The sequence below is a fragment of the Zonotrichia albicollis genome, chromosome 8 (assembly GCF_047830755.1).
Source record: "Zonotrichia albicollis isolate bZonAlb1 chromosome 8, bZonAlb1.hap1, whole genome shotgun sequence".
Taxonomy (NCBI): Eukaryota; Metazoa; Chordata; class Aves; order Passeriformes; family Passerellidae; genus Zonotrichia; species Zonotrichia albicollis.
Genome location: NC_133826.1, coordinates 9,508,663 through 9,520,847, shown reverse-complemented (window position 1 = coordinate 9,520,847; position 12,185 = coordinate 9,508,663). Strand labels below are relative to the sequence as shown.

Here is a 12,185-nt window from a genome sequence, read left to right as displayed (position 1 = left end):
GGAAATTACTCTGACTGTGGTTTTTCACCTTCTCTGACTTGTAAGAGGGTCCTTATAGTTTTAAAATAAATAAAATAAATGTTTTATGTTCTGCACTTTCTAATTTGCTTCCATATCCACCCTCCACTCTTCCTGGGGGATTCAATCCTCTTACATCCTGCAAAAGAGCCTGAGATGGAAAACGAAGCCAAATAAAATTAGATAAATACATTTCAGTAAATCTCTTGTTCTGAGTCTCTGAGCATGGTTAATTTGTGCCAGTGATTTAACTGCAGTTCTCATGAGGAGGAACATCCTGCCTGTCTCCATGTGCCTCTGGCAGCCTGGCAGCTGTGCAGTGTGCCATCTTATGGTCTCTGTCTGCTCCTCATAGCAGCATGAGGTGTTTGGGAGTTTTATTTCTTTTTGACACTGCTCCCAATTTTACCATGACAGCAGCTGGGAAATGCTCATTTCAGAGCACATGGGCAGGGGCTTGTTAGTCATTGAAGTGAAGTGTGTGGAGATGTTCTTCCAACAGAAAAAGAAGGAATAATTCTTCAGAAGGGGTCACACATGCAGATTCAACAGCTTGCCTGAACAGCATGTTCCCTTGTTTTTATTGCTGAGGGAGGTAGATGGTGTGTGACGATTTTGGTTTTGCTGTTTCAAAATGCCAGAGAGGATGACTGGGCTCCAGGTAGGTCCCTGATGGGCACCAGTCAGTAGCAGGAAACAGCTGGAAGGTTTGTGGCACCTCACCCACAGTGCAGCCTCTCTGCAGACGCGTCAGCGCTGCGTGTGAGACAGGAATGTTGTTTTCATTGTAGTCACACTGCCTTCCTCCTACATGGCAGTATGTTCTGTAAATGCTTTCTGGAGACTGAAACTGAGGCAGTGCTGAGAAAGAACAGCAAACTGATGGGAGCTCAGCTAGAAGGAGCCATCTGCTTCTGTTTGCAGAGCTTTGCATCCCGAGAGGGGATATCCAGCCTGTTGAAAGGAAAAGGAAGGCTGAAGTTATTGTTCAGGGATGCCCATAAAAGCCTCATTCACTCTTAAGTTTTTGTAAAAATCTGCCACATTTTCTTGGGATGCTATAAAATGTTCAGTTATAGAAAGCTAGGAACATGCTTTAAATACATTGTATTCTACAATGACCCATGATTTTCAAATTAAAATGTTAACAAAATCTTATGGATGGTATATTAAAACCATTTTCTGCTTCAGAATCTGATAGAAAATGCAGGGCCAAAAATGTGTATAGGACCATCTCCTTTCACTTCAAACTCCCTTGTTGCTGTTGTGTGGTTATAGTGGCAATAATTTTGTAAAATTTAGTTTAAACAAGGCATTTTTCTTGGTAGAGATTCTCCACTTCTGCTTTGAATTCATATACATATATATGTAGTTGGTTTCACTAAATTCTAAATTAGCTCTACAAGCGTTTAACTGAGAAAAAAAATGCTTGGTGGATTGCAGCAAGATATTGACATGATAATTGGTCAGAAAGCAAATGCAGAAATGTTCATAATAGAAACATGTATATTGTATTTTGTTTTGATTTGTTTTTCTCCTCTACTTAAAAATTTAAATCTTTTTCTGGTGGTTTTGATGCTGTTTCAGGCTTTATAAGCTTATAATTTATTAAAAGTATGTGAGTGTCTTCTGAAAGGAAGAGTAACTACTCAGTAGTGTGCCACCTTACTTTAGCAGTAATTTTCAAATATTTCCTTTTTTTCTCTACTGTTGCATATGGGATTTAAAATTATTAATTGAAAGGGCATCCTTTGCTACCTGCAAGAGTAGCCAGTACTGCAAAGGAAGATCAATTTATTTAATTTGGGTCCTCTACCAGTACTATATTTAGGAGTCTTCCCTGGGAAAAAAAAAATTTATTCAAGAGACAAAAGTAGATGAAATTTAGAGTAGAGTCACAAATATTTTCTTAAGAAATATCATATATGAGGAGTGAATTTGAGAACAGGCTGTGATATTTGTTTAGTATTTGAACAGAATCTGTCAGTCTGTTTGTTCAGGCACACGCAGTGATGAGTTACTAAGAAATGCTGGGGCCTCTCCCCGGCCTCTTTTGTCTTGAACTTTTCTCTTGTCTTCTTAATGCCCATTCTGAGCCTCTGCTACAAATGAAAGGAACAGCAAGGATGCAGAGACACCAGAGAGACTTTCTAAATGTTTCTGTTTAGACACCATACTAAAATAAATTCCTAAAATACTAAAACAAATACACTAAAATACAATGCACTAAATACACTGAAATAAATAAATGGCAGTAATATCAGGAGTTACTCTGCTGTACATGGTGTAAAAGTCAGTGGGTGAGGTCTAGGAGAGTTCTTTCTGTCAGGCAAACCTGGCTCCTCATGAGCACTGCTCCAGGCAGAGGCACTTACTGTCTCAAACAGCATCCCAACATGATTCCAGGCAACTTCATGTCCTAGAAAATGTAGAAGAAAAGTATTACTTACAGAGCTCTGAACATTTGAGAAAGAAGTACATCCAAACATTTTGAACCCATGAAATCACTTCTGAATCAAGAGCACTTAAGTGTGCTAGTTCAGTTTTCAGACTGTGTGAAACAGCATTTTCAGAATGAGCTGGTACTTTGGCATGAAGAGCGACAGCTTGTGAGGAGGTCACTCTGCTGGTTTAGTCTCCCAAACTTGTAGTGGCCATTTTTAGGAGTGCAAGTTTGAAAATTTTGCCTTTATTCTAAATTCTTTTTGTTTTGAAATGAGAGAGGGAAGTAAAGAGGTACACGTGTACTCCTTATTTTTTTTCTATTTCTTTGAATCCATTTTTTAAAATCTGAAAATTACAAAGAGGTTACACCGTAAGGATCATAACTAAATTGCCATAGATTATATTTTAAATCAAAGTTCTTAAAATCAAAGTTACATTGTAATTTAGTAGTAAAGAGATAGGTGATTACAGTAGGAAATTGAAACTGGCTATTTTAAAATTTACTTTCCACAGCTGTAAGTTACCCAGGTTGCTCTCTGGCTTCCAGTGAGGCACCTGTCACTGCTGGGACCTTTGCCCTGCTCCCATCTGTAATTGCACACGGAGGGAGCTGCTCACAGGCAGCACTGTGAATTAAATGATTCTGCTATTGCACTGCAAGTTCAGTTTCACCTTCTGGCAGAAAAATGGCTATTGCTGAAGTGCCTTTTTATTTAATATTTTTAGAGTGTGCAGAGTATGTAACATCCCACCCTAGATGCTGCCCTGGTTATCAAAGTTGAGGTTCATCAGCACATCATGCTGTGATCCTTGGCTGGTCTGAGAGCGCTGGTCTGAGGCATTCATTGTTTATGAGACTTGTGGTACACAGGGTGCTTTAAATATGGTCACAATTTTGAAATTTGTGTGTGCTGGAAGGCATCTAATTCTGTAGCATGTGCATTATCTTTAGCTGCCTGCTTTAATATTCAGCAAATAATTTGAATATCCTGCACAGAAGACCACAGAAGCTTAGCTTTTTAGTTTATTTATTGATTTTTATGGCACTCAGAAGCAGGTTTTACAGCATGGTTCTGATGTGAATTTTGGGGTTCATGACCTGTCTGATGAATGTCATTCATGTTTGTAGAGGATGTGTGAGACTGTCATTGCCTGTGAGGTCTGGTTTCATATTTTGAAGGTAGTGGATTTACAAATGCTTTGGCTCCATCCTTCTTCCTGTGTCCGGAAGATGTGAAGGTTCCTGCCTGAATTATTGGCATTGGTGTTGCTGTGTTGATTTACCTAATGGGCAATCATTCTGTGTAACAGCCTCCCTTGGGACAGGTATTTCAGGTTCAGTAGTAGCCAACTATAACCCTGGAGCAACAGGGGAATCTACCTTTGCTGCAGAATAAATGGGGTTTCGATCAGCCTTGGTGAACAAGGCCATTGCACTCAGGCTTCTCTTATTAAAATACCTCCATCTACAGCAGATGCAGCAGTGCTGGGAAATTTTAGGGAAAGTAGAAATTCCCCTTCTCCCTGTTGTTGTTTTAAAAGCTTCACCCAGACTTGAATTGAGTAGAAAAACTAATTGCTTTTCATTTTAAAACTAGAAGCAAATCACAGGGGATCTAATTAAAATTCCAGTGTCTGAAAGGAAATATGCCATATACATCTGAAAAAGTAGTTGCTTAAAAATTAGTAGTATCTCTGTACCACACAATGCAGGCTCAGAACAGTTTGAACACCCACATACTTAATTTCAAAATTTAAAAACTGTCATTACCCAATTTGCTCAGTTATTCTGAAATTCCATTTTGATCATAGCCCAGAAAGTTCCAAGATTGATGAAGATGTAAAAAGGCAATGACAGTTCATTGCTTGTTTCTAACAACATTGGGCAATGAGGTTTTTGATCAAAACTATCATCTTGACACAGTAGTGTTCATTGCCAGTAAAGTTTGAAAAATGAGAAGGCAAAGGCCAAGGTTTCCAGCAAAGCTGGCAGCCTTCCTTGTTTTGTCAGCTCATCTGCATCACCGTGGAAAGGCCTCACTCCTGCAGCATCCTAAAATGCTCCTTCAGCTTTCTGCTACCAAGTGGTTGGTGACCCTGCCCCTAAGGTGTGTGCTGTTGCCAGGACATGAGTTGTCATGCATGACTCAGTTCTCCACTTGGATTTCCTCAATCTCCTTGGAAGCTTGCAGTGCCTCCCAGACTGGAACTGTCAGACCTCTCCATCTTCTTGTGGTTCAAAAGCAGCAAAATGGTTCTGGTTTTCCACTGTGACCATAAGAATTAAAATGAGTACAAGCTTAATAAATGAAACAACAGAAGTTATTTAGCTATGGGCCTCTGATCACTCTCTCCCCTCTGCACTTGGGATATACTGGGAATGAGTTAAACAATGCCCAGTTTTGGATGAAGACTTGAATTGTTTTGTATTCAACTGTAAACTTGTTGTTAGTCTTAGCTAACAATATGAAAGGAAACCAAGGCAAAGGAAAACAAACCTGTTGCTCAAACTCTTTGTTTTTAATTTACTTTGCTCTTGATGAAGCAGATTGTGGAGTGGTCTGGAATTCACTTACCTCTCCAGTTCTCTCATCACCCCATGACACATGTTCCATCAGCCTGGGGCTGGTTTAATCTCAACCAGCTGCTATTTTTCCCCTTGCAGACTTGCAGACCAGATGGAGTTTGCTGGCCTGTGCTGCACTGTGGCCATCCTCCTACCCCAGGAGGTGCCAGCCCGTTCCCCCTCTCCTCCTCCTCCTTCCCTGCCCTGACACACGAGCCAGGTGTGCACACCTTGCCCACAGAAGCTGTGCAGAGATGCTGCTGCAGACTTTTGTGCCCCTTTTGTGAGGCTGATGTGGGAGGGAACGTTGCCTTCAGCTGAGCACTGTGCTCAGTGGAACAGCAAAGGTGTGTGGATAACTTGGACTGAAATTAATGTGACTTAATTATAAGCTTAATTACAAGCTTCAGTAGGCTGCTGGATGGGACTGTAACCTCAGGATCACTGCTGCCCTGAGGGGCAAGCTGGGCAACTTGAGCTTCTGAAACAGAGACAAGTCCCTTGCAGATGGCTCATTGTTGAGGTTTGACTTTTCAACATGGCTTTTAAAATAAAACCATTTTATATGGGATCTAAATTTAAAACCATTTCTGATGTACCTTGCAGTGTATTGCTTTTCCAGAATCTATTTCATTTTCCTGGTCTTATTTTAGTGCTATATTGTTGTGTTTGCACTAAGAAATTGCTGTTGACACTTTTACTATGGATAGTTTCTCTTCTGTGCCTGTATTAATGATAGGACAGAGCAAACCACTTCATGCCCAATAGAATGCACACTCACTGATGTGAAGCTTCTAAATTCATCCATATCTTTGAAATATTTCTGTAGTTAGTTTGTAAATGATCCTGGCTTTCAGAAGGGCTTTCTGTGTGATGGTTGTTTTTACTTTGAAATAAAATACATTGCAATAAACCACTCACCATGATTACACACCATATGACAAAGCCCAGAGAAAAAAAACACGCCAAAAATTAATTGTTTTTTCTTCTTGTCTGTATAGTTTCACTGGTAGTTTCATTTTCATGATAAAGTACTATTTCAGAAAAGTGGTAGTTAGTGTGAATGCTGATAGGTTTTAGCCCAGTCATCTTACATATAAATAGTAATTTTATTATGTGCAGTTTTCATGGTATATCCCTTTTTCTTTTCCTCAGTGAATTTTGTATTCAACCTTAGCATATATTAGGAAGAAATGTTTTGTTACTGTTTATTTTTCCTGAAACTGTCATGTGCCTCTTCTAACTCAGGTTTTTCATTGACAAGTGTAAGAAAAAGCTTGTAGATAGAAATAATTGCAAAATAATATAAGACTCTCTTGTCTATGGGTGGTACATTACTTACCTGAAAGTGGGAAATGAAACATACCCTTTAAGTTATTTTAAAAGGAGGAAAAATACTGGTACATCTATGTCAGAACATTTCTTTAGCAAGCTAATGCTCAAAGCTCAAAGACTCAAAGCTCCATATTTCCAGTTATTATTGACTACAGTGTACAGTTCAAAGTCTTTCAGAAGACTGAAAACTTACTCCATTTGTTTCAAATGTGAACAAAATGGTTTTGAACTGTTAATTTTTGCTTTCTTAAACAGGTAGCAGCCCCTTGGACAGTCCCAGGAACTTCTCTCCAAATGCACCTGCTCATTTTTCCTTTGTTCCTGCCCGAAGGTAAGGCAAGATCTGTTCTCTTTGGACTGGCAAGCAAATAGTCTGTGCATTTTTTTTACTAATGGCCTGTGGGTTAGAACATTTTTGATTGTGTTTTACTTTCTTTGATATCTCCAATTTTGTTTTATTTTACTCCTTATGGCTTACATCTTGGCAGCACCAGAATGTATTAGGGGCTTTTCAGACCTAGAAAAAGATAAAGTAAATGAAGCAGTTAATGCTGCCTGAGGAAGAGGCAGTGTTCTCCCAGAAGAACGACATGTAGGGCATGTGATATGACACATTATTTAGTCAAAGTGACATTAAAGCCAGTCATGATTAGGGTAATTGTAACTTAGTTGTAGTCCTAGATGTTGCTCTCACTGAGGTGTATTGAAAGTGTACTGATCTTCTTTGCTGTGTCTGCATGAAGGTATAAAAATACCTTAAATTAGGTGTGCACCACCCTGTGTCTTCATTCCCTGCCTTCTCACTGGTAGTGACTCCTGACTTTTCTCTGCTGTCTTGGGCATTGATGTCAAGAGAACATTACTGCTCAATGAGGAAAATAGCTGATAATTGAAATTGCAAGTCTAAGAGAACCTCTACAGGAGCAGCACTGAGAGACCCCAGTGTGGAGCTGTCATTTGTCCTGCAGCAGGGCTGGACAGGTGCTGCTCATGCTGTGTGTCAAACTGCTGGGAGGAAATCTGATCCCACAGCGGTGGATTTAGTGTAAGGAACAGGAATGAGAGAATAGAGACTGCTGGGAAAAGCAGAAAAATGGTGATTTGAATGTTGAGTCCCAGCAGGTAGGCAGAAATGGATAATGACACAGAAAGTTAAATTTTGTGAGAAAGAAAGAACAGGGAAATTAGAGAGCTCCCAAGCAGTGCTTGTACATAGGAGGTGGGTTATTAGATGAAAGTGTGAGGAAGGTATCTTGGATTTATTAAACTCTGCCTTAGTTGAAAAAAACCCAGTCTGTATTAAAATGATCTGAGAATAGGAAATGTGTGATCATCCTGAGAGGAAGTAAGTTTTCTGAGAAAGGCAGATTTAGCTTGAGGACTAGTTAGAAAAAATGGTAAGTCTCAAAACTTCAGAGAAGAATAAAGGGTTAGGATTTGATGGAATAAAGTACACTCTTTATGTGAAGGGCAGGAAAATCCTGGAGCATTTCTCCATTGAGGTGATTTGCTGGAAGACCTGGTGTCCTTGAATTCTGTGTGAAGCAGACTTTGGTCTTCTAGTCTTATGTAAGAAAATGCTATTTAATAGCACATGAAATGTAAGAGACTGGATATGTATTTTCCTGTTGCCTCAGAGAGAAAATTAGTGCTTTAGCTGCAGCTTAAACAATTCAAATGGACTCATCCACATTTGTTTTTAAAGCCTGATCTGGATGTATTCAATAAGCTCTGTTGAAATCAACTGAACTTTTACCAGTTTTCACAGTACCTGAAGTATCTCACAGGAGTTCTGGATCCTGGAAAACAGTAGAAAAGTTGCAGCAGAAACAGCAGTTATTGTCAAAATTTAATGTAATTTTTCAACACCATGTTTCAACTTGATCCTTCAATATGGCTTTCTAAAACTCTGAAGAGTGTTCTTCTGCACTTTTCCACTTTTTAAATCTAATTTTTAAAGAAATAGGTGAATAAAGGTTAAGCCTGTCCTGTTGAGTGCAGTGGTTCATTTTATAGTATTCATGTTCCTCTCTACACTTTTCCTGCCAGGGAAAAGAACACTTAAGCACTGCTTGTTTTAGAAACCTGTTTCTATTTTCTGCTTGCATTACAGCCTGAATAGCTATGCCAGCAGTAAGAACAGATACATACTGAATTACCCCATACTGGTATCAGAATAACTTCTATATGATGGAATTAAGGAATTACAAGTGTGGTGCCAGAGAAATGGATATTTCACAGTACCCTTTTCATTGGCATTGCGTGGGGCTTAAGAGATCAGGCCCTTGTCTGATTTCCTGCCTTTGCCATCACAGGAATTACTTGTTGCTGATTTTCTGCCTTTTTTAGTGATGTAATTTCTTCATGTATTATCCTGTTTGGACATAATTTGTGAATTCCATTCTTTCTTTATAGTCCTGTGATGAGTTCTTTCTTGAGATGGAATAGGAAATTTGTTTGGAAAGCTTGTGTTTTTGTAAAGCCACTACAATTTCCTGCGTGGTTGTCCTTAGTCTGACTTGTGATTAACCATAAATCCCTTGTTAGATACCCTTTCAATGATTGTGTCATAGCCACAACACTGTGGGCAGGAATGTATGGTTAATTCTGCTCATACTCACTAAAACTGATATTGGAGAAATACCAGTAACAGAAGATGAAGGGTGGTTTTATTTTCAGAAATCACATGCATCATTTACTGCTCCCTCTCTCATAATTATTGTACAATTTTTTCCACACAGCCATGGACACAGAGCAGACAGGTAATGTGGATCCCATTGCTGCTGTTTGTGTGTGTGTGTGAACTGTTCTTCTGTGCAGCCAAGCTCGTGCCCCTAACAAGTTCATGCTGTAACAACCCCATTTAGGCATTCAGCTTCTAGTCTTTGTAGTAGAAACAGAAAATATTGATATTTTGGCTTAAAATATGATAATCAGGTAGTGCTCTGGAGAAGATGTGCTGTTTTTCTAACTCCTTGTTTGAAATTTATCTGCTTCTTCATGAAATAGCATTTAGCTGCCATAAAAACACCTCCATAATTAACTAATTAAAATATCATTATAGAGGCAAAATTTGTTGCTTGCATGTCTTTGTTGGGCTAGCAAAGCATCTATATTAAATAAAAAACCCTAAAGTTGTCATTCCAAGTGTCTCATCCTGAAGTAATATTGCACGTTGTCTCGCTAAAAGTATGTTTATTAACAAAACAATAAAGTACTTTGAAATGCTTTGCATAAATGTAGGAGGAATTTGCTTTAAAGGTCTTTTCCCCTTCCTTGATTTGGAAGATTTTCACTCTTGTCCCACTTCTTTCTGCTAGAGTAGAGCTGATATGTTTGTCCTGACTCTTAGCACATTGCTTGCCTGGATTGCATCAGCAGAAAACAGCCTAAGCATGAAGGGCTGTGCTGGAATTTCTAATTGAGAAAGATATTTTCTTTTAACTTGGTAAAAATGAAAATTCTAAAGTTATTTCAGTGCATCATTTAGGTAATTCAGTTTTTTTAAAAATCAAGCTTTTCTTTTGCAAGAAATGAATAACTTGTGCAGCAAGAAACAGAATGTTTTGCTCTGGGACTGAGGATCCAAAGTGAGGTTGAATCATTGACATAAATATTTCCCCAGAGCCTCTGTATGTTACAAGAAACTCAATGAAGATTATTGAAGTTAGGTGTTCAATCCCTTACCACAGCATGCTACAACTTTGTAATGTGAATAGTTGTTGTTTTTCAGGGTTAAGAAAGGAATTCCATTTCACTTGAAACGATTTTGAGATTGTTCTTTTACATTTAATTGTCTTGCCAGAGAAAACATCACCTGTGGCTAAATGGGGTTTAGCTGTACCATAGGCATGCAATAAAAATCTGCATTACAGACTTATTATTTTTTTAATGCATGAAGCATGAGTCTTTTTAAAACTCTATTGACATAATATTCTTTCAGTGATGTGGAACAGTGAGTTTATTTCCCTCTCATTCTAAGATAGATGACAAAGAGAGGTGTGCATCAGTGCCTGAAAATAAAAGGAACTAGAGCTGGAAAAACTGTAAACAGGGGTTTTTGTCTTGGTGGGCACAGATAAAAGCACCTTTATCTGGAGGCTTCATGGGTATGGATAGTGGATGAGAAATATTACTGTGAAGATAACAGTTGAGGTTTTTATAATTGCTATTTCAGACCTGTACCAAATATTCTATTTTATAATGCCATTGCATAAATGCACTGTATCTGTGTGTACCAAAACCTCCCATGTCTCTCCAAAGTGAGTTAGAGCTGTTCTAATTCAGCTTCATGTTACAACCCGTTACTGATAATCTGCTGCATGAAAAAACCCAAGCAAACAGAAACTGACGTGAGGAGGAGACTTTTAACATCCATCCCACTGTGCAACAGGACATGGTTGTCCATTTTAAGGACGCCATGCGGGAAAATAGACCAGAGCTAGAAAAAGTGCTGTGGGACTGAGCTGAATGTAGTCCAGTTTCCATCCTCACTGAGATTGGGTTTGGGGGAAGAAGAGAACTTCAGAGAGGGCAGCACTGATTCTTCTCAAAGCTCTTGTGGAGTTCCTCAGTTCCTCAGTTTTGACACTGGCAAATCAAGACCTTTCTGCAGTATCACCACAATGTTTTGGTTGTTTTCTCTGAGGAACATGTTTATTTGGCTACAACAGGGAAGTAACTGCTGATGTTATAGTGACTGGAGGAGAAAGGACCCTAGGTGAGATTTCTGTGATTTACTCATGTATTTGGAGTGGGCCCCTTGGCTCTATTCCTATCTGCTGGGTTTAATTTTCCAGCCATGCCAGGCAATGTGCTGGGCAGGATGCCCTCTGAGTAGGTAAACAAATTAATCTGCTTCCAGTTGATTGTTGATCTAATGTAATTTTTTTGTCCTCAATCTGAATCTTCATTTGGAAGACAATGAGCTGCATAAGTATGATAAGCATGAGTGTCTTTTTCAAAGAAGTTTGCAGGGAGCTGTTTGTATTTGTCTGTTTTAGGAACTCCAAGTTTTGTACAAGTACAAAGCATCTACTTAATGCAGGATTCTGGTGCCCCTTTGCTTTAGCTTTTCTGAGGTCGCCTAGTTTTGCTTTCAAAACTTACTCTAATTGCTTTTCTACAAGTGTGATTGTAAATAGGATACCTGATTTATCTGAGTAACTCAAGGCATTAATAAAAGCGTGAGGTTAGGAGATACAGAGGAGGAGCTTGCTTATTTCTCTCCAGAGTTAGCCACACTGTGTTCCTGACTGTGATTTCCCTCATGTTTTCCCCAGAACGGACGGACGCCGCTGGTCCTTGGCCTCCCTTCCTTCGTCTGGATATGGCACAAACACTCCCAGTTCAACAGTTTCAGTAAGTGACACTGACTTTTCCAAGCAATTCAGTTTCTACAAACACACCCTAACAAATCAGCTTCTGAGTCTCTACTAAAATACTGGATCTTTCTTCATTGTTTTGCTAACATTATTTAATATACTAATTATTTTAAAAATTATTTTAATTACTGGTTCTGCTGCTTTTTTCCTCCATTTCCCAGCTCCTGTCATCTTGCACTTTGCCTTCAGCATTGGTGAAATCCCAGTGCAGCACTTGGCTCAAGTGATCATTTGAGAGGCACAAAGTCTCCAAAGTGGCAGGACTCAGAGATAGTGCACAAATACCTTCCAGCTCTCAGCTTTTTGTAACTGGGGAATGAAATTCTTGTCTGCTTTCAAGTACTTAGTCTGAAAACCTCTTCTAGTAGGCTAGCAGAAAGAGAAATTGATAAGCCACATCTGTTATTCAGCCCCAGTAATTTGAACCTCCTAATGAA

General features: G+C 39.1%; 1 protein-coding gene across 11 annotated transcripts in view; it reads left to right on the top strand.

Moving 5' to 3' along the window:
* The window catches only part of MAST2 (microtubule associated serine/threonine kinase 2), a 186,871-nt gene that overhangs the window by 121,338 nt on the left and 53,348 nt on the right, over nt 1-12,185 (top strand). For all 11 annotated transcript variants that reach the window (XM_074545874.1, XM_074545875.1, XM_026790387.2 and 8 more), the window contains 3 exons: nt 6,620-6,695; nt 9,106-9,126; nt 11,647-11,725. In XM_074545874.1, coding sequence (XP_074401975.1) covers nt 6,620-6,695; nt 9,106-9,126; nt 11,647-11,725 — 176 coding nt within the window. The remainder of the gene's footprint in view (nt 1-6,619; nt 6,696-9,105; nt 9,127-11,646; nt 11,726-12,185) is intronic.